Below are 21,165 nucleotides of genomic sequence, written 5' to 3' on the forward strand. Positions count from 1 at the left end.
AGTGGGAGTTAGCCTTTATTATATTTTTATGAATTATAATGTACACAAATGCTTGGGAAAGTTACAAATTATTCGTTGAATAAATTAAAATATAAAGTATACACATAATAAATGAAGTATGCTGTATTTTCTTCCAAATAAATTAGAACAGACAATGCTAGTTCTGAATGGTGCTTTTAACCGCACTATTTTGCAAGTGCTGTGCAACTAAAAGTCGCATGACAGAGAACTTATCGAGCATTTAAAATATATCGAAACAACACGTGTGTGTGCGTTGTCCATTTTCATGCCTTTTATTGTGACTGCAACGAGTAAGTCGTTGCTTGATTTTTGTGAGGAATAAAAAGGAATATTGAAATAGTCACTTAAATGGCTGAACTACAGAAATTGACGGATGCCATTGTGCATGAGTATCTGAAGACTAAAGACAAAAACCTAGCAAAGGTGTTTGAGCAGAAAGCAAAAGTGGTAAGTTCTTCCGGCTTTTTATTTATTTGTTTTTTTTTTTTTTAATGCATTTGTATGCATTTGCGCACGATTCGGCGTCGTCGGCAAATGTCAGATATATATAATCGATAAATTGTAAATTCCTACTGAGGCAGCATATGCCACCTTTCAACATGTTTTGAGACCGCCATGCTGAAAACACGTGCTCCCCTAACCCAACCAGATTTGTCTAATGCTTTTCTTTTGTGCATTTATAGCCCACTGTAGGCAAGAATACGCCTAAGTTGACAGAAATCTTGGCTTTTTATCAAAGCAAAACGTCACAAAAGATACCTCCTGTGAAAAAATCAAAATCAGATAGCGATGACAGCGATAGTGATGAGGATGATGATGAGGTGAAGAAACCAACAACAAATGGCAACACAAATGGAAATTCTGATAAAAATGCATCATCTTCGAGCAATGAAGATGATTCGGAGGAAGAGAAGCCTGCTAAGAAGTCACCAGTGAAGGCAGCGCCAGCAAAAAAAGTGGATGAATCTTCTAGCGAGGACAGCTCCGATGAAGAGCCACCTAAAAAGTCAGCCCCAGCTAAGCAAGCGGCTGTGGAGGCCGCAGCGCCCAAACCTACATATACCAGCAGCGAGGGCAGTGACTCTGATTCGGATGAAGACGATAAACAGAAGAAGCCAGTGGCTGCTGCGCCCAAATCGGCAGCGAAGGCAGCTCCAGCCAAAAAGAATGCATCATCTTCGAGCAGTGAAGATTCGTCCGACGAGGAGCCAGCTAAGACCGTAAAGCCAGCTGCAAAGCCTGCACCCAAAAAGGCAGCTAAATCGAGTAGCGAGGAAGATAGCTCAAGTGAAGAGGAAGTTCAGAAAAAGGCGCCAGCTACACCTGCGAAGCCAGCCGCTAAAAAGGCAGCGTCCAGCAGTAGCGAAAGCAGCGACTCGGAAGGAGAGCAGAAAAAAGTAGCTGCCAAGCCAGCAGCAAAGGCAACCCCGGCCAAGAAAGCAGCTGCCTCCAGCAGCGAGGATTCGTCTGATGAGGAGCCGCCTAAGAAAGCAACACCTGTTAAGCCCGCGCCGGCCAAAAAAGCAGCAGAGTCCAGTTCTGACTCCTCATCAGAGGAGGAAGAGAAACCAACCAAAAAAGTAGCCGCGAAACCTGCAGTGGCGCCGGCTAAGAAACCAGCTGCCAAGGCAGAGTCTGAGGACTCATCCGAGGACAGCAGCTCTGAAGAGGAAAGTGTTGCAGTGAAACCAACTGTCAAGAAGGGCGCTCCACCAGCCAAGAAAGCAGAATCATCATCGGATGATGATTCCGATGAGGAGACGGCGGCCAAGCCAGCAGCTAAGCCTGCTGCCAAACCTGCGGCTAAAAAGAATGACAGCTCCGACAGCTCCTCGTCCGATGATGACGAGCCGCCAGCTAAGAAAAAACCTGCGCCAGCCAAAAAGCAAGAGAGCAGCGATAGCGATAGCGACAGTAGTGAAGAATCTGGCGAGGTGAAGCCAACTAAGCCACAACAACCGGTGGCCAATGGGGCTGGCAATAAGCGCAAGTTCAGCGGCGGCGATACAGAGGAAGCGACACCTAACAAGAAGTACAGTAATTTCGTCAAATCGGGCGAACAACAGGTGAGTTATTCAGCAATATTTATAAACTTGGGCACTAAGAGGGGATGGCAAGAACATCAGAAAATATTCAAGCCCCTATTGCCGAATTAATTTTATATAGAATATTGACCATTTTAGAAGCATCTTTGCTTACTCGTATAGAATGTTGTACTGTAGCTTGAAGAAGTCTTCAAATAATCACTAAACAGTTTCAATTTCTCATAGAAATCCAGTTCCATTGAACTACAGTTTATACTCCCAAATGCCAACAGGAAATGTTTACCTATGCGTATTTATTATTTTAATAAACTCCTTTAACTAACACAGCAGCAGAATAATGGCTTCACCTCCACGCCCAACAATAACTATAACAGCAACACACAGTTGAACAACAGCAGTGGCAAACGTCGAAGGTCACCTTTCCGACGTGTCCGCACCGAGGAGGTGATCATAGATTCGCGTGTTCAGGATATGTCCTTTGAGGCAAAGGTGAGTGCCACAAATGCATTTGAGTGTGGCGCGCGTGTGTGTGTGGGGGGAGACATGCTAATATTTTGATAGATTCTTGGTTGGGCTACCATGGAGCAGCGACAGCAGAGGGGTTACACACAAATTAGCAAAAGCGCCCTTCAAAATCTCAAATCATTTGTGGCATTCGCCAATTCCTTATTGAAATATGTTTTTGCCATTTCCAAGAGCTTGGCTAATTTGTGTTTAACCATTTTGCGTTGCTTTATTCTAGGATGTCGGTGGCTTCAAGAAGTTTAATAATGGACCACGCGGACGCGGAGGCTCTGGCTTTGGCGGCCGTCCGGATCGTAGTAAATGGGAGAGCAATAATCAAAATGGCGAGGAAGGCGGCGGCGGCGGCGGTGATCGCAAGAGCTTTGGCGGCTTTGAGCGGAACTCGTTTGGTGGACGCGGGGGTGGTGGACGTGGCGGTGGTCGCGGCGGCGATCGCGGTGGCCGCGGTAGGGGAGGCGGGGGTGATCGTGGCGGTCGCGGTGGCTTCGGCCGTGGCGGTGGCGGCGATCGTGGCGGTCGCGGCGGATTTGGACGCGGTGGTGGGGGACGTGGCGGCGGCGGATTTGGCAACAAATCGTTTGATTCAGCGCCGAAACAAAATAAGAAAATAACTTTCGATAATTAATATCTTAGTGTAGTTTAGACACATGCCAACACACGACGCCAGGGAATCGAACCCATAATGAAATAACTTTTTTGACACAAACAGAAATAGCATGGAATATCGTTCCATCATTTTTCGACAATATTTCAATGATTTCTAGGTATTTTTTATTAATGGAGTAGACACACACACGCGCACTCGCAAAGCATAATATATGTTGTATACAATATATTGTAATAAACATTTTTATATACTTATTATATAAAATTTATAAAAAAAATATAGAAAAACGCTGCCGGCTCTTGGGGAGAGCGCGCCAATCTGGATCTAAAATTCACGCGCGGCAAATCCTTCAAGCACGAGAAGACCAAAAAGAAGCGCGGCAGCTATCGGGGCGGTCAGATTGACACGGGCGTCAATTCAATAAAATTTGGATAGATTTATGTTACCATATAACATATATAAATATTTTAATACAAATATACTTTATATACCTTAAACATTTAGTTTGTAAAAACCCAAAACCAACCCAACCCAACCCAAGCAGAACTTCAATTATAATTACATAAATTGTCAAGTTTTAAATATGTTTATTTTCGTTAGTATATACACTTGACTATTGATCTATGAACCGACGTTCAGCAAGTCCATTTAAAATATATAAAAACTGTTTTATGTTTCACTTGAATTTGTAAAGCAAAACCTTTGTTTTACTTTGTGAATTCAATCAATTTTCACTGGTTTACTGAACGTTCGTGCATAGAAGAACTACAATGAACTTAAATTAAAACTAAGTTACGCCTCGTTGCATTAAACTTATATTTGTATAGCAGCTAAAAATAACAATTAACTAACAAACAATTTAGTTATCAGTGAACACGTGAATTATGTGTAATAAACGTATGAAAAACACTACGCTACATGCTAAATGTCTAATAGCCAACAGATGAACAGAGTGAGTATGATAAGAGATATAAATATAGAAAAGTACTGCAGAATTTTTGATCTAGGCTCTGGGGTCATGCGAATCGGTCGATACAATGTGTGTTTTGCACTTTTGACATGGTTAAAATCACTATCTTGAGATAGATAAGGAGACACCTATAATGTAAAATAAATATATTTTTGAACTGGAGGTATATAAATAAAATTACTCACGTCATAGATGCCGGGATTGATATACTCAGCAGCTTCAATCCCTATGCTATTGTCCATGTCATCGTCGCAATATAACAATTCGAACAGGTCGCGCCAAGTTTCTGTTTGGGTTCCGGCAGACTTGTTACATGCACGCATAAAGGAGCGTGCACCACGTGTAGGAGCCATTAAATAAAATGATTGTAAAAAAAAATAAAATCGTACGAAATGTATGAATACTTAGATTATACTAAAAGGATTCCATTCTAAAATCTGACAGGGTAGCACACAAATACGACTTAGCCAGCTCCGAGTATCATATCAGAAATTGACTCAATCTGGACTCTGGTGTCTATATCATATAGAGTGCCAAGATCTAAGCTGAGGTGTTATAGAGCTACACATTTAAATATAATTATTATATTAAAAATAGTAATACTCACCCTAGAGCATTGCAAGCATACGAGAGAATTTCAATTTAGAATTTCTATATTTTTATTTAAGTGAATTTCAATTTGTTGTTTATGTAACTTCGCTTCGTCTTTTTATATTCAAATTCTTCACATTTGGTATTTAATTTGTATTGTCAAATAGTTTGTGTATAGTGTATGCGTACCTTGATGTATATATTTATATATATATATACATTAATTTGTATATATATGTTTTATACAGTTATATAGCAATAGTAACTACATTTAAATTTATTGCGTTGGCTGTGACGACAAAGCAGAGTAAAATCAAATAATTCGAAATCATATTTATAATTAAATGATCACAATTGGTTTAAAAATTTACTTTATAATTTAAAACGTATTTTATAATTCGAGTTACATTACATGTTAGTGTATGTGTGAGACTTTATTATGGTAATCAGCATATCAATTTACAACTTCTTTCGGCATTTGGTTGGTTGTTCGAGGCGATTAAAATACAGCAGATTTGATATAACATTGAACTACATACAAATGTAGCGGTTAACTAGGAAGGTGCGTATGTTAAAAATAGTTCAACAAAATACATATACATTCCCCTTTTATATGTTTATATATATATAAATATATATATATGAGTTAGTGTTTTAAATGAGATTCCTGTCGTTTTTTAATTTGCTTCCTTGTCCCTTATTCGCTCATGTAGGGATAGTTTATGTCGCGCAGCGGCACAAACGTTTCTTTGATGGATTGAGGTGATGTCCAGCGTAGTATATAATGTGGTCCACCAGCTTTGTCATTAGTGCCAGACATGCGGCCACCGCCAAATGGTTGTTGACCCACCACAGAGCCAGTGGACTTATCATTGATATAGAAGTTGCCCGCAGCCATTTTAAATTCCTGCAAGGCACAGTTGATAAAGTCCCTGCAAAACAGAATTTCAGTTACATATGAATGAGGAATAGTTCAATTGGCTGCTCAGCTTTAGCACTTACTCATCCTGTCCGAACACGGCGCCTGTTAGCGCAAAAGCTGTTGAGGTATGCACCAGTTTCATAGCATTCGTCAAATCAGCGTTTTTATATACATAAATGGTAACCACGGGTCCAAAGATCTCCTCAGTCATAATTGGATCCTTGGCATCTGTGGTTTGTACTATTGTTGGATTGATAAAGTAACCCTTGCTATCGCTATAGGTACCGCCTGCCAGGATCTCTAGATTAGGGCTCTTTCTGGCATGTTCAATATAGCCTGTAATGCGTTTAAATGCTTTGTCATCGATGACAGCAGATGTGAACGTGGCTACGTCCTGCACGTCATCGATTTTCAGTTTCTTTACTTCGCGGACTAGTCCCTCTTTGATCTGTATAGATCCAAAGCAATGTTATATACAACAATCAAAAAAGCTCTACGGAAATGCTTACCTTCGGCCATAACGACTCTGGCACATACATGCGAGAGCAGGCAGAGCACTTTTGACCGCTGTACTCGAAGGCTGAACGTATTGTGGATGTGACTACTGTTTCAACATCCGCTGATTCGTGCACAAAGTGGAAATTTTTGCCACCACATTCGCCAATAAGGCGCGGAAAGTTAATATATTTATCAATATTGTTGCCCACCTGCTTCCACAGCCGCTGGAATGTGCTGCACATTGAAGCGGATACAATTATGAAAATCAATAAATGAAGAGTACACAAAAAATACAAATAAAAAAGAACTTACGGCACCGAACCGGTGAAGTTGATGCCCGCCAAGTGGGGTGAGGCGGTAATCGTGTCCCCGAACACCGGCCCATCCGCCGGCACAAAGTTGACAACCCCATCGGGTACGCCAGCCTCGCGCATGATGTTGAAAATGCGCCAATTGGATAGCAGGGCCGTGTCTGAAGGCTTCCACAACACAGCGTTGCCCTAGAGTAAACAAAAATAGAATGTTACATGAGACGTCGAAGCTATATTACAACTGTATACCATCAGTGCGGGCGTGTAGGCTAAATTGCCACCAATGGCAGTGAAGTTGAATGGACTGACGGCGGCGATAAAGCCATCAATGCCACGATAACGCATAGAGTTCTTTGTAACCTTTGTGTTCTCGCTGATGGGCATATACTTGACGCACTCCTTGAGGAAATAGGCGTGAATGCTATCAATTAGAAAACGATGAGCGTTCATTCTTTATGTATGGCATATAATCGATATGCTTACCGTATAAAATCGATAAGCTCAGCTGCTGCATCGATTTCGGCTTGTATGATCGTCTTGGCTTGTCCCAACATAGTTGCTGCATTCAACTCCTGACGATATTTTCCAGCCATCAAGTCAGCAGCACGTTCCCAAATAGCTAAGCGATCGACTAGTGGAATCCGATCCCATTTGACCTGTGTTTCCACAGCCGTTTTGATTGCCAGCTCCAACAGTTTCTTATCGGCATAGTAGAAAGCAGCCAACTTGTGACCGTGGTCGTGCGGCATTACCTGAAACATCATCTTGTCCGTCTTGTATTCCTTACCGCCAATAACAATAGGCACCTCAGTACACGTTGACGCCGTGGTCTTCAATGCCTGTTGCAAAGCCTTGCGCTCCTCCGAGCCCTTCCTATAGGCCAGTATTGGCTCATTGATAATGTTGAAATCCTTCAACTTTGGTTGCATGACCACACTGCCAATTGCGCGCGCATAGCTGTTGCCAAACTTGAAGATAAGTATTAAGAAGGCTAATTAATATGATTTCATGAATACCTTTGAAGTGCGTTCTGTGGCCGAACGGAGCTGACAAACTGATTACGCATTGATCGCAACATCGTGAAGCTGGGAATGGTTCAGGTGAGCGTGGAGCCAATCTCGTCTTGTTATGTAAATACTTGAATTTCGTTGCCCTGTGAGATAACGAGAAAAACGCACACAAACACAGTTTTTTATTAATGCCATTTATAGAACAGAACAGCGGCGGTGTTTATCAGCAACCTTGGACGTTCATTGGGGGTCTAACATTGGCGGCAGCCGGCGATACGGAACGTGAGTTCACTTGATAAGCAGCCAAACGTGAGACACACCCTCGTAAAATCTTACAGATAATAAAATAAAAAAAAACACAATTTCAATTTATATACGACTAAAAGTCTCGTGCACAGCAAATGCCAACTGGGCAAGTATTGTGTAAACGTTCGAGAGTATATTACGAAGCTTTTTTTAATGCGCACAAACATAGCCACTCACACTCGTGCGCATATCCATACGTATATGCACACACATGCAAATGTAGCGGCAATTTTTGACAAACATCAGCTGTTTTTTCAGTTCTTCGGCTGTGGAAATTTCCGATTGCCAAAACTTGTATACTAGAAGAGGGTTGGAGAGCGCAATACGTCAATAGTTTTTGTTGTTGTCTTTTAGTCCAATTCACCGAGGATAAAACGAACATGGTTGAAAGCAGAGATGGAGCGGGAGAGCGAGAGAGCTTATAAAAGTCACCCCCGGTATTGTCTATAAAAATATGAAGACAGCGCTTCTAAATATTTCTGTTGGCTTACATGCTTAGGTATGTTTGTATGCATATATTCTTAACGAATTTGAGGCTAATTGATTTTTACCAAGAAGCTGGCGGCAACTTAATTGCATGCATACATATGCACACATATATATATATAAATATATATTTATATATATACCTGTATGTATGTACTGTCACAATTGGTCACGAGTTTTTGAGGCCAAGTAAAACATGCGCACAACTGTAACGACACTCAGATGCAACCTAGATATACATACAGTCACAGTAGACAACACGCACACTCACACATGCACGCTTATACTACAATAATTCAAATGCATTTGTTTTGTTGCATGTGCCTCCATTACGCAATGTTATGATTTCGTACATTCACTTTTTTTTGCGAATGAACTCAATATTATTTGGCACTGACATTTTAGTTTTTCAATGATTTTATCTTATTTTAATAGTATAGTTCACAATTTACGACTAATAATAATCGCTTACTTTGTGGGCTTTCGCGAACGTAGTGAACAAAAGGCACACGAAGTCTTTGTATTTGTTTGGCCTTTATGAGACTACCTATGTATCTATCCGTTAGAACTGTGTGTTTGTGTGTGTATGTGCTTTTTAAATTTTAATATCTCTGCACAGCTGATTCTTATCGATAGTTTCGTAATTGAATATTGACTACATTGTTTAATTAATGACAAGAATTAAAAAGCTTCCGATAAGTCGCTGCCTATACGATATCCGATAGTCGAGCATTGTGCAGCACTGTCATTTGTTATCGGTTTTCTTTTTTGGCGGCCAAATATGGTAAGTTTAAATGGTAGCTTTTGCAGGTGTTTCAATGAATTTTAGATAATATTTGGTTTCAACAAATTAATTCAATAATATAGAGACGGTAGGTTCGTTATGGTTTTGTTGGTTTTTTATAAAATCATGAATTTACTACTACAACACAATCAACTAAAGTACGATACTTATTCAATATGTACACATTGTGACTAATTAGCTTAAATATTTGTTCAGTGCCTTTTTAACCATAATAGCCACCTCCGGCGCCCGCACTTGCGCTGGCGAAACCTCCACTGCTGCTCGCAAATGCTGTGTCTATAACAGAAAACAAGTCCAAAACACTAATACATGTATATAATGTATACGATGATTCGTTCAGATGAGCTCTACTTACTCGTGCCTGTATAAGGATAGCCGCCATAGCTATAGCTTGGATAGCCATAGCTTGGATAACCATATGCTCCGCCTGCACCTCCGGTTGCACCTCCATAACCGTAGCCAGGATATGTGTATCCATAGCCGGGATACGAATAGTACGGGGGATAGCCATATCCATAACCATAGCCATTGCCATACATACCACCATATCCAGCACCTGCCGTAGCGCCTCCGCCATAGTACGGAAATCCACTATATTGAGAGCTAACCAGTTGGCACTGCAACAGCGCAGCGACCAAAGCCACGTATAGCCAAAAACTGCGACTAGTGCCTATTTGTTTATATGACATATTTCCAAAGGTATTTCTCGTGCTAAATCCCGTTGAAATTCTCGTGAATACTGTTTGCGAAAATCCACAGCGTTGGCTCTTTTATATACGCCATGCGTGTATAATAAACATAATTAAGACTATAAAACGATTTTAAATGTCGTCTAATCGTTCACCATAGCGCATCAATTGCTCATCATCGTTGTGGTCTCGCCTTGCATATTGTTTGCTCATTGGAGCGTGTCCACCATTGCGTATGCGTAATTTTTACACATGTAAACACCTTGATTACATTTCCATGGGATTATTATAATTTAGTAGCCAGAACAGGAAAAAAAAAAACAAAATTAAAATTGTACAAATGAAAAACTATGAGAATAATGTTTGATAAAAACCAGATTCCCTATGTAAAATAATGAAAAAAATTAATAATAAAGAAAAGAGTTTATACTTTAGAAATTTTATAACAGATTACTTGGCGTGTTGGCTTTACAAATTGGAAAAATAATATATATATAAATATATATAATATTTATATATTTGAATATTCTACATTTTGTAATATGCCACATGCTTACAGGGTATTTGATTTGATTTAAAACAGTTTTGTTTACCTTATGATAGCAAAACACAGAAACAACCCATTGGTCTGTATTATATTACAAGGTATTTTACTTAAATAGGCATATGTGAGCATATGAGTCAGAACTATTTCGTTTACTATACGCATTAAAAAAGCTTTTTTTTGTCAGGGATTCACCAAAGTCTACGTCTGTTTCCATAAACACAGTCATTAACCTTAAAATTTGATGTGCAGGTATTAAAAATATAAATTCAGGTGATTTGCAGTTGTTGTTTGGTTTCGACTGGTGTCGGCTCTTTGAGGTTCAATGGTTCGAATGGTCAATGCTCATCAACGCCCTTCAAATGAGCTCAGCTGCGAGCCAATTATTGCCATACCCAACTATGATCAGATATATGTAAATATATAATTATCAAAACAATTTTCTCGGGCTTTTCAATGCAATTCAAGTTCATTGTGAAGGATTTTCGGTTCGAAGTCGGGGTTCGATTGCCTCACAAATAATTATTGTTGACTCGCCGAGCTGGAGTCATCAAATTAATTACATAATTTTCATAATGAAAATATAATTATAGACGAAGGCATAAGGAGCAACAAATCGAAATTTTAGTTCAAAGTGATTTGATTTCGTTAAAGTTACGATTTTACAGAATTCCATAGAATTAAGTGCAGAGGCTATTATTTAACCATTTAATATGGCTGGCCTTGTTATTACCCAACTATTACAATGCCAATTTGGACAGCCAGTTAGCCTAAATTGCCAACAATTTAACGAGCTTCCATTGGCTTGAATATTATGGAAAAATATACATTAAAACTTTTCCCATAAGCTGTTCGAAAAGCGACTTAATAGTTAGCTATCTCAATCTTCCTACATTTTCTAGCCCAGATCTCTTAGGTAATATTCTAATAATTTATTTTTAAGCTCAACTCTTATCCTTGAATACTGGCTAAAAATAAAACCCTAAACTCATCGTTAGCAAATGGCAGCTAGGAAAGTTATAAATTTTTAAATGCGGCTCGTATGTAGGAGTGTGTTATTACACTGGCCAACAATAGCAGCAAATGTCATAGCTCCAATTTTGTGCCTTTACCCTTAGCTATTTTTGTTGCTGTTGCTGTCGCTGTTGTTGCTGTTGCTGTTGCTGTTGCTGTTGCTGTTCGTTAGCATTTTGGTCCAATGCCATTTTGTGCCTTGGGTTGTATTGTATGCAGCTGACGTTTGTTTTTCTCTTCTTCTTTCACCCTTACATTCCCTTTGCTGGCTGCCTGTCTGCGATTGCATTGCTTGGCTTCAGGTGTTTTATTGCATGTTGTGAGCTGTGAGTGAGTTGCCATTTGAGTTGCTTTCGGCTGTTGCTTTGCGCATGTCTCAACACAAATGTTGTTCCTGCTGCCCAGGCACCCTGTATGGTCTAATATTTTATTTACTGCATTTTAGTTATAGCCAAGTTCTTTTGCTGTTTAGTTTTAATGTTTGTCAAATGCCACTTTATTGACGTAAAGCAAACTAGCTGGCAATATTACAAAAAATTAAGAAATAAGAGCGTATCACATATGTTAGGAATATGGAAGAAATGCAGATCGTTCATTAGTAGCATTGCTTTGATGTGTGATTACCTAATGTATTAGCAGAGAGAAAAGAGAGAGAAGAGGAAAGAGAGCGTCGAAGATAGAGGCAAAGACAGAGACACAGAACACAGGGTTAGAAAGAAAGTTATGGGGAGATTAAGTCAGGCAGCGAGAGAGAGAGAGAGAAAGTAAGAGAGAGAGAGAGTGAGAGAGCAAGTGAGAGCAATAGATAGACAAAAGATAAGAGACAAAGCTATATCTCGCTGTGTTTTTGTCTCTTATCTTTTGTCTATCTATTTCTCTCACTTGCTCTCTCGGTCTCTCTCTCTCTCTCAGTCTCAGAAACAGAGGCATAATAAAATAGGAAGAGAATAAGGGTTGGGTGAGAGAGGGCAAGAGCGAATGAGAACACAATTGAGTGATCAAGAGAGAGATGGAAAGAGATGAAGAACTATAGAGCCAGAGGGAGCAAGCAATAGGGTGAAAAAAACAGTGAAAAGAGAGAAAAGAAGAGAAAGCAAGGAGAAAGGGAGACAGAGGAATCAAGCGAGACTGAACAAGAGAGAGAGAGAGAGAGAGAGAGGACAGCAGAGAAAGCTTAGAGAGGTATATAAAGGTGAAGATAGGAAAGCGAAAATGACACTAAAAGCGAGGGAGAGCACAAGTAAGGAAGTAAATAAGGCAGAGAGAGAGAGTCAAAAAGAGAGTGAAAGAGCTAGGAGAGTGATAGAGAGAAAGAGGAAGATAAACGAAGAAAGATAAAGTAAGCGAGATAAAACAAAACAAGAGAAAGTGGCAAAATGAGAGCAAGAGATAAGGCGCTAGACAAACAGAGCACAAAAGAGATAAGGAAAAAACAAGAGAAAGAGAGAGAGAGAGAGAGAGAGAGATAAAGAGGTAGAGAGAAAGAGAGCTAATGAGTGATCCAAAGATTTAGTTAAGAAGTGACTGAATGTTTTAGTAAGAATCAGCGAGAAAGTTCGATTTTGTATGTGTGGCTTAACGCGATTCTTTTTATTCTTCTGAACACAGAAGAGGAGCGTGTAAAAAGTCGCATTTAAATAAGCAGAGTTACCACAAGAGATGCCTTCAGCTAGTCTTGTGTCTATGGAAACTGTAGATCTCAGTATAAGCCTCAGCCTATAAATGAAGTAGTTTAATGGAAATGGAAATGTCAATTGCTTTAAGTACGAATGCTTGTGGCAGACATTTCAACTGCTTGAGAATTTTGCTTTATATTTCGAGTGACTCGAAAACAATCTACAGGAAACTGCCAAAAAGCTGACACAGATTCCCATCTATCTGAATGGAAATTTGAGTTTAAATGGCTGTTTACTCCCTCCAACTTTGGGTGGTTCTGGGCTGGGCTGTGCTCTAACCTTTCAAACAAACGCATACCTCTTGAAAAACACTTTACATATTAAAAACTTTTTCTATATGCCAGGAGAGAGGGGGAGGGAGACACAGAGCCGCATCCTTTAGGAACTTCATTATACGTTTTTTAACTGGCATAAAATGCTAATTGTTTGACCAGCTCGTCACTCAAGCGTGGCCAACTCATTTTTGGCTTGGATTTTTGCATGTAATTAATTAAAAATTTGTTGCCACAGCAAGTTGTTGTTGTTTTTGTTGTTGTTTCGCTCGTTTCTCTTGGGCTGTTCAAATTAAAAATAAAAAGGGTAATTAAAACTTGAAAAATATGAAACGGACAACATTAATTGACCTAGAACGGGCGTCGAAGAGATCGCAGCTGAGCGAGAAACTCACTCAAGCTGTAAAGCCGAGCAAAACTCACTCAAAGTCAGGTGCGTGCGAAATGCAACTGTAAATGTTACGCATACGCCGCGTGTAACAAACGAGCAAGGCACACACAGAGATTACGCTTGCGCTCTCGCTCGCACTTGCTGGCGAAAGTGCATGCGAAAAAAAAATCAATTAAAATGCACTCGAGTGCAGTTGCTGCTGTAAGATATTTCGTGTTCGTTCTTGTTGTTGCCGCTGCCGTTGCTCGTGTGTTGCTGCCGAAAATAAGCTATAGGCTAAATTGTTGCCGCAGAACCCCTAAAAGCAGAAATCCACCCTCCCTCCCCCCACGCCACGCCCCCAATCGCTGGCGCCCACACAGATGCGCTCTGCTACGATTTGCCCTTACACAGCGCTCGCTGCGACGAAATTTCAATTCAGTTATTTGTGCAGTTTTGCTCAGTCAAGTTGTGTATGTCCTGTGTGCGCTTCACCTTAACGACAAATCAACGAAAATCAGCCGATAAACCGACAGCCAAAATTTTAATTTAGCCAAGCACACATGCGTTCACCCACACACACACACACAAACACCCGCACACTATACACACTTCTATAATCAGTGCATGGCCAGGCCAGTCTATGGCGCTTGCAATCTAATAAACGTGGCCAAACAAACAAACTGCATTAACTACCTGCCCCAGAGGCAATCGACAGACGCCGTTGTGCCGCAACAAACGTCATAATAAACACAGATCCACAGAGAGAGAGAGAAAGAGAGAGAGAGAGAGTGAGCGCAACAGAGGCATAGAGAGCGACACAGCAGAGTGAGTGAATGTGAGTGAGAGGGAGAGAGTGGGAGAGCGTGTCAGTCTGACCATATGCGTGTGAGTGATTTCTGACTGTACTTTGGCGCCCAAATTATCAAACGGTATAATAACGAAACCAATTAACGCAAACCAAAACCAATCAATGATCTAAACCAAAGAATTTACAATTCAAGCGCAAAACTCGTTGATTCGATTAGCGTTCAAATTTTACATAGTAAAAGCTGCAAACTAAATTAAATAAATCTAAACAAGCAATTTCGACAGGTGAGTTGGCCGTGCACAATTACTATAGACATCAATGTATTTGCTGATAATTGAACTACTCAACTTGGTGCTTATGCGCATCGATAAGCAAGCGATAACCGATAACATTAAAAAAATGTCAAATTAAAATTGAAACTTTAAATTTAAATTATTATAACCTTAAGTCAAGGGGTATTTTTCGACAATAATTGGGATATCTTATAACAAAACTTGAATTTGTAGCATCAAGAGTTTATCTAGAGACTTAGTTTTAAAAATATGTTGCATGATCTCTAAAATCGATATACACTTCTTGGTTATGGCAGCTTGAAATGAGACTTTGAGGTTTGAGATTTTGGTAAGAGATGAAATTAAGCACAATTTTAAGTCTATCTGAAACATATTTCTTATATATAATTTTTTTCTGTTAATCCTTAAAGTCCAAAATTTACTAAATGTACACTTTTTGGCAGCTTAATTTTATGTAAATATTTTTTAAAAATTTTAAAATAACGCTCTTTTATCATGCCCTTTTATTTCAATATATGAACTTAAAGTATTATGAAAAAAAAATATTTTTTAAATAAAAGCTCAAATCATTATAGTAATATTTATTGTTTATTGATTGATTTGGTTCATATTTGCTAATATTATGCATTTTTAAAATAATTATTAGCTAATACAGTGACTTTTATTTATGTTACCACGACTGCGCTTTATACCTTGAATCCATTGGGTAAATGAAATGGGAATTCAGTGTATGATATTTCTGTTGAACTGTTTGTAACAGGTAATACGAGGCGTGGCACAACCATTAAATATTAACAATTTGAACTATTAGCTGAGTTGATATGGCTAGAGCAGTTCTCTCATTCAGTCGCTCTGTCCTTTCCGTATGAAAGCGGAAAGTTAGACTGTAAAACTTAAGCGTGTTTTTATTCGATAATGCAGTTAATTTCTTTATTATCGATAAGTATCGATGGTTTCATTTCGTTTATTAGCAGCATGGATGCTGTGAGATTTGATATATTTCGGAACTACTCTAGCCACAATACCAGACAGAGACTTGCGCCATCTCAAATAGAAGTCATTATGACGCTCTGAAAATGTGATGAAGAAAGTTTAGCTGAAACAAAAGTTCTTCAACAATTAAGTTAACATAGTAAAGCCGCTGTGTGAGTGTGTGCCTGTGTGTAGAAAACAAATTAAGAATGGTTGGTATAACAGCGCTGTGCAGGGTTCAGGGTATCTGCTAGTCAGGCACTCCCGCCTAGAACACTCTCACCCTGCCACAGTTGCAGACTTGCTTTTACAACTGTATTTCGATTTCTATTCATATATTTCCTTTTATTGTTTTTCTTTTCCATCTTTTTCGTTCGTTGTCGAACAATGCCAGTTGACAGCCACGTTTGATTGATTCGTTTGCCCAATATCATTTTAATTAACAGCTCAATGCTAAGCAGTATCTCGCTCTGCACTTCGAGCAGCTGTCATTTCCTCTTTTCTTCAGCTTTTTTTTTTTAATTTTTTTTTGCTATGCTTTTCAAGTCTCTGGGGCAATGTAATTTAAAACAATTTGGCGGGTAAATCCCATTAAATGTTGAACAACTTTTGAACTGGCTTCACTGCGTCACAGCGCTTTGTTCTCGCTAGCTGGCACAATGGACGCATACAAGGACACGCGCAGCAAGGACGACTAATTAGAGCTGCGCTAGACACTAGACACTAGAAAATATGGAAATGAGGAAATAACGAACTTAGCGTCACGGCGCAAAGTAAATAAACTAAGCCACGATTTCCAGCGAAAGCAGCATAAAATATATAAAAAAAATTGGAAATATATAGAAGTAAAGTTTACTTAATAGCATAGAATGCTTGCCACCAAAAGAGACGAGCACAAAGCAACATGCTGTACATTTGCCCAGGGAAAATATCAAAAGTAAAATATGAAGAAAGAAGAAAAAAACTACAGAATGCAGAGCAGAATATATATGTGTATGTATGTATGTGTGTGTAAATATATTTTTACGTGCACAGTAATGAAAGGCCTCGGGCATAAGTTTTAAATAAATATTTGACTGTGTATATGTGCATGTAATTTAACAAAAAAAATATGAAAGAAATATATATATGTATACAAATATATATATGTATGTATAGATATATATATGTATGTATATATATAGAAAAAAAAACAAGAGTAAAAGAAACGGACAAGAGTTATGGCCGGCCGGGAGGCGAGGGATCGGCCTGGTCCAACTGCTGCATATGAAAATTATGATGAATGATATATATATATATATATATATATATATATAAATGAACAACTACGAGAACTTAATGCTCTTAAAGCCTAACAAATAATTAATCTCAATTTTTAGCTTAACAAAATCCATTTAAAGCTCAACTTTAAAATTGAATAATATTTTTAAAACTTGATATAAATATGTATTTTTGATAAAATAGTCAAGTCATACATATATTTGACAAAAGTCATGACATAGTCATTATGCCCTCTCTCCTCTCTCTAGTATATATGCATATATATATACATACATATATATATATAGCAAATGATGTGGACGCTGAAGAGCGGGCTAGGTAAATATGCACAACAACAAAACTGCCTGACTGACTGCCTGGCTCACTGTTGACTTGCAGCACGTTTTGGTAGGCGTGGCGAAGGGCAGGCGGGGTTGGGTAGTTCTTAACAACGGCGACAACGCAGTCTGGCCCCGAAAGTAGGTTGAGGTAGCCGCCAAGCGCTGCCATGTTTAGAATATGCACACAAAGCGTAAGGCCAACAAAAGCTGCAAGAAGGGTTACTAGATGAGCGGTGGCGGGCGAGCATGCATGCGCCTCTGTCTGTGTGTGTGTGTGTGTGCGTGTGTGTGTGACTTGTTTTAAAGAAGGCGCAGCCTTGTTGCTGTAGACAGTGTAACAAAAGATTTGCTTAGCTTTCATGTAAAGCGTAAAATACAAACAATTATGCAGCTTGTTGGTAGGATACAAGGTACCTAGCTGCCTCTCCCCCCCTCGCTCCTGCTAGCCATGCGCCAACGAGCCCGCATTTCCTATTTAGTAGGCCGTCATAGGCCACTTGAGCCCGAGACTTTGCTACTTGAAAACAAATTTTTTTTTTGGACAAAGGCACTGCGACATAGGCGACTGACGTTGTTGGGAAAGGGGCAAGGCGAAAGGGGGTGGCGCTTCCACAAAATATGACAAATTACAAAATAATTGTGCGCACTGTCAAAATATGCTCCGCACTGTTCATGGTGTTTGTGTTGTCGCTGTTGGCTCTTGCTGTTGCTGTTGCTGTTGCTGTTGCTGTAGCTGTTGTCGCCCGTCCACCTTGCAATATTAATGAACTCTTTTACATCGTCTGTCATTTCCATGGCTTTCGTGGGGCAGCGCAACCGCAATATTGCGAGTAGCAAGCGCACGGGCAGCCCTTGCCTATACCAATCGCAATCCCAAGCCCAATTCCAGTTTCAACTTTTGCCCGATTGGCAAACAGTCTGTGCCTAACTATTTGCATTACAGTCGCACGGGCGTTGACTACGGCAGTAGGCGTAGATGGAGCTGCGCCAGCAGGCAGCCCCAGCACAACTTTACTTAAGGCAATCAGCTAGTAGCTACGTTTATGCGTGGTATTATTGTGGGCGAGGTGTGCTTAAGAATATAGCGGGAATATATATATAGGAATATATATATGAAGCTATACATGAATTGTATCCTTCTAAGTTAATCATTTGTTGTGATCTTCTTCAGCTGATGCTGCGATGCCATCTTAATTTCCTCAATCCTAGCGTATCATTGTTCTCTCATGGGGCTCTTCAGTTTCTACTGGGGATGAGGTCTGGAACATATGGTGGCTGCTGCATTATTTATTCCTTTTGGTCAAATGTTAGCTTGCAGCACTTTTGCACTTGGCAAAGCTCGAAGACAAGTGAAACTATGTTCAGGCAACACGAGTATCAAAAATTAATTAAGCATACAAATTGGTCAAACTTCATATAATAAGTGAGGGACCTGAGTAACCTGAGAACTAGAAAATCGATTCCCAAATATACGTAATTCGTGGCATTTCAACATTCAGAATCGTTATTAAGCAGACCTATATGCTAAGATTTATTTTTATTTCAAAATTTAAGCTTTCAAGCTTAAGTTTTAAAATAAAAATAAATATTATAAAATGTTTTTTAGTATTCAATTTAGAGGTTTATTAGAGACTGACTTAAAACTTAGAGGTGGTACTTATCATCTTATATGTACCATACTTTCTATCGATATATCATATCGCATTGTAACGGATGATATTCTTCAACACCCTTCCTCAATGCGATCATGATTACAAAATGTATCATTTTAATCCTAGCATTACAGTAAATTTCTCATGTTTGACTTTACATAAATTCTTCGTCAATACATCTGATATCATTTCATCTGTGGGAATGTACTTTATATCTATTACTTTATTTTTGTACATTTCCCTTACAAAATGGTATTTTATTTCAATATGCTTGCTACGCGAATGAAATTTTGCATCTTTAGCAAGGCATTGTGCGCTCTGATTATCACTATAAATCAGCACCTTTGCCATCGGCCCGAGCTCCATTTCGTTGATCAATTTTCTAACGTATACCGCCTCCTTGGCTGCCGTAGAAAGTGCCACATACTCGGCCTCTGTGCTACTGAGGGCGACCAAATTCTGCTTCTTTGATTCCCAAGAGACTGCTGCTCCAGCAAGGTAGAATGACCAACCCGTAAAAGACTTCCGATCGTTGCTGTCGCCAGCCCAGTCTGCATCAACATAACAGTGGATAGGCACACCCGTTTTGTTATAGTGTAGTTTCAAATATGAGGTACCTTTTAGATATCTCAATACCCGTTTGGCTGCAACCTCATGCTCCTTGTGCGGATCTGCATTTCCCTGCGCCAGCTTGGCCACAGAGTGTATTATATCTGGCCGTGTTGTCAACGCCAAATACAATAGCGAACCAATGAGCGATTGATAGCGTGTTTTATCCACCTGGCCGCAGTCAACATCATCGCACTTCATCTGGAAACCAATTTCCAACGGAGTCGCGCTTGGCTTGCAGTCTTGCATGCCGTAATCATTTAGTAGTTCTTCAATGTACTGTTTATGGCCTATGGAGAGACTACCAGTCTTGCCATCTCGCTCTATTTCCATTCCCAAAAAGTAGTGCAGTTCACCACCATCGACCACATCGAATTTGTTTGATATGAGCTGCTTAATGTGGGCCACATCTTCTTCTCTGGTACATGCTAGTATAAAATCGTCAACATATACAACAATAATATTTAAATACCCTTTGATCTTGTTTGTATAAATGCATGGTTCACTAGCACATGGGACGAAACCAATCTCCAAAAGAGTACTCTCCAGCTTTTGGTTCCACTCCCGACCGCTTTGTTTCAAGCCGTACAACGATTTCTTCAGCTTCAGTACGCGCTTGGGATGATCAGCGTCGATAAAGCCCTCTGGTTGTCGCATATACACGTCATCGTGTAGCTCGCTGTTCAGGTATGCTGCAGAGACATCCATCTGATGCAGGTGCATCTCGTTCTCGACAGCTAACGCAATCACTAATCTGATTGAGGAGTAACGTGCAACTGGAGAAAACGTTTCCGTGTAGTTAACTCCGTATTGCTGTCCGCACCCTTTCGCGACCAATCTAGCTTTAAAACGCTGAACGTTGCCATACTCATCACGCTTGGTGGTAAAAACCCATTTACAACCAATAACTTTTTCGCCTGCAGGAAGATCGACCAGACTCCATGTCTCAATGTTTTTCAGGCTGTCATACTCCTTCTGCATCGCCGATTTCCAGTTTTCAGATTGTTCTGACCGAAATGCCTCCCTAACACATGTGGGAACAACAACATTTCGAGCGTCTAGTACATTCAGAACATTGTACTCTTTTCGTGGACGACCTAGACGCCCAGTGCGAACAATTCGTGGTCTCCCTGGACCTCTTTTACCTGTCACCTGCTCCTCCTCAGCATCTTCGTCACCACTTTGACACTGCCCATCAACAGTTGGACTTTGCTGCTGCTCATCAGGATCGTGACTTTCATCATTTTGCTCGCAACTAAGTTTTTCATCTGGCTCGAGGATTAGCACATCTGGCTCATGTGATGACCCTTGATCGTGCTCCAATCCTTTCCTGAACTTGTGCTCTAAAAACACAACATCTCGGGATAACACAACGCTTCTTTTGACAGGGTTGTACAGACGATAAGCTTTGGCAGTTTCAGAGTAACCTACCAGTATATGCCGCTCGCCTTTTGCTGAAAACTTGTTTTTATGCTTTTTATTTAATACAATAGCTTCCATTCCAAATACTTTTAGATGAGATACGCTCGGTTTTTTCCCATACCAATCCTCATATGGAGTTTTGC

The 21,165-nt window shown here is 39.8% G+C and overlaps 5 protein-coding genes across 9 annotated transcripts in view; 2 read left to right on the top strand and 3 right to left on the bottom strand.

The window, feature by feature from the left end:
• Window positions 1-227: 227 nt before the first annotated feature.
• On the top strand, window positions 228-3,734 carry LOC111594920 (nucleolar protein dao-5). Of its 4 annotated transcripts, none has more exons than XM_023308409.2 (4): window positions 228-468; window positions 705-2,087; window positions 2,394-2,555; window positions 2,809-3,561. In XM_023308409.2, exons 1-4 carry the CDS (start codon window positions 370-372, stop codon window positions 3,214-3,216), a joined length of 2,052 nt encoding a protein of 683 aa, XP_023164177.2. In that variant the 5' UTR covers window positions 228-369; the 3' UTR covers window positions 3,217-3,561. The 4 variants fall into 4 exon arrangements, with proteins under 4 accessions (XP_023164177.2, XP_023164174.2, XP_023164175.1 ...); XM_023308407.2 differs by having other exon boundaries at window positions 232-468; window positions 3,481-3,734; XM_023308408.2 differs by having other exon boundaries at window positions 232-468; window positions 2,397-2,555; window positions 3,481-3,734.
• Window positions 3,735-3,982: 248 nt separating this feature from the next.
• LOC111594921 lies at window positions 3,983-4,569 on the bottom strand. The gene is made up of 2 exons (XM_023308411.2): window positions 4,354-4,569; window positions 3,983-4,296 (listed from the first exon to the last, which is right to left on the bottom strand). Exons 1-2 carry the CDS (start codon window positions 4,519-4,521, stop codon window positions 4,120-4,122), a joined length of 345 nt encoding a protein of 114 aa, XP_023164179.2. The 5' UTR covers window positions 4,522-4,569; the 3' UTR covers window positions 3,983-4,119.
• Window positions 4,570-5,113: 544 nt separating this feature from the next.
• On the bottom strand, window positions 5,114-8,934 carry LOC111594908 (delta-1-pyrroline-5-carboxylate dehydrogenase, mitochondrial). Of its 2 annotated transcripts, none has more exons than XM_023308395.2 (8): window positions 8,765-8,934; window positions 7,507-7,643; window positions 6,974-7,447; window positions 6,740-6,911; window positions 6,492-6,679; window positions 6,191-6,413; window positions 5,762-6,129; window positions 5,114-5,691 (listed from the first exon to the last, which is right to left on the bottom strand). In XM_023308395.2, the coding sequence occupies exons 2-8, from the start codon at window positions 7,566-7,568 to the stop codon at window positions 5,457-5,459; spliced, it is 1,722 nt and encodes a 573-aa protein (XP_023164163.1). In that variant the 5' UTR covers window positions 7,569-7,643; window positions 8,765-8,934; the 3' UTR covers window positions 5,114-5,456. The 2 variants fall into 2 exon arrangements, with proteins under 2 accessions (XP_023164163.1, XP_023164162.1); XM_023308394.2 differs by lacking the exon at window positions 8,765-8,934 and adding an exon at window positions 7,732-7,943.
• A 359-nt stretch (window positions 8,935-9,293) lies between these two features.
• Window positions 9,294-9,844, bottom strand: LOC111594927 (keratin-associated protein 19-1). The gene is made up of 2 exons (XM_023308422.2): window positions 9,453-9,844; window positions 9,294-9,373 (listed from the first exon to the last, which is right to left on the bottom strand). Exons 1-2 carry the CDS (start codon window positions 9,784-9,786, stop codon window positions 9,300-9,302), a joined length of 408 nt encoding a protein of 135 aa, XP_023164190.1. The 5' UTR covers window positions 9,787-9,844; the 3' UTR covers window positions 9,294-9,299.
• A 4,277-nt stretch (window positions 9,845-14,121) lies between these two features.
• The window catches only part of LOC111594922 (poly(rC)-binding protein 3), a 117,794-nt gene continuing 110,750 nt past the window's right edge, over window positions 14,122-21,165 (top strand). Inside the window, exon 1 of the mRNA XM_023308412.2 lies at window positions 14,122-14,757. The gene's annotated coding sequence lies outside the window, so the exon portion shown is untranslated. The remainder of the gene's footprint in view (window positions 14,758-21,165) is intronic.

This window comes from Drosophila hydei, unplaced genomic scaffold (assembly GCF_003285905.1).
Source record: "Drosophila hydei strain 15085-1641.00,03,60 unplaced genomic scaffold, DhydRS2 tig00000001-arrow-pilon, whole genome shotgun sequence".
Classification (NCBI taxonomy): domain Eukaryota; kingdom Metazoa; phylum Arthropoda; class Insecta; order Diptera; family Drosophilidae; genus Drosophila; species Drosophila hydei.

Bases quoted from the DNA above. Each gene is read 5' to 3' on its own strand.
- LOC111594920 (XM_023308409.2), top strand. From the start codon at position 370: ATGGCTGAACTACAGAAATTGACGGATGCCATTGTGCATGAGTATCTG. The intron at 2,088-2,393 runs GTGAGTTATTCA...TAACTAACACAG, and splicing joins TCAAATCGGGCGAACAACAG to CAGCAGAATAATGGCTTCAC. The intron at 2,556-2,808 runs GTGAGTGCCACA...GCTTTATTCTAG, and splicing joins ATATGTCCTTTGAGGCAAAG to GATGTCGGTGGCTTCAAGAA.
- LOC111594921 (XM_023308411.2), bottom strand. From the start codon at position 4,521: ATGGCTCCTACACGTGGTGCACGCTCCTTTATGCGTGCATGTAACAAG. The intron at 4,297-4,353 runs GTGAGTAATTTT...TTTACATTATAG, and splicing joins TCAATCCCGGCATCTATGAC to GTGTCTCCTTATCTATCTCA.
- LOC111594908 (XM_023308395.2), bottom strand. From the start codon at position 7,568: ATGTTGCGATCAATGCGTAATCAGTTTGTCAGCTCCGTTCGGCCACAG. The intron at 7,448-7,506 runs GTATTCATGAAA...GTTTGGCAACAG, and splicing joins CCACAGAACGCACTTCAAAG to CTATGCGCGCGCAATTGGCA. The intron at 6,912-6,973 runs GTAAGCATATCG...TCTAATTGATAG, and splicing joins GAGCTTATCGATTTTATACG to CATTCACGCCTATTTCCTCA.
- LOC111594927 (XM_023308422.2), bottom strand. From the start codon at position 9,786: ATGTCATATAAACAAATAGGCACTAGTCGCAGTTTTTGGCTATACGTG. The intron at 9,374-9,452 runs GTAAGTAGAGCT...TTTCTGTTATAG, and splicing joins CTATCCTTATACAGGCACGA to ACACAGCATTTGCGAGCAGC.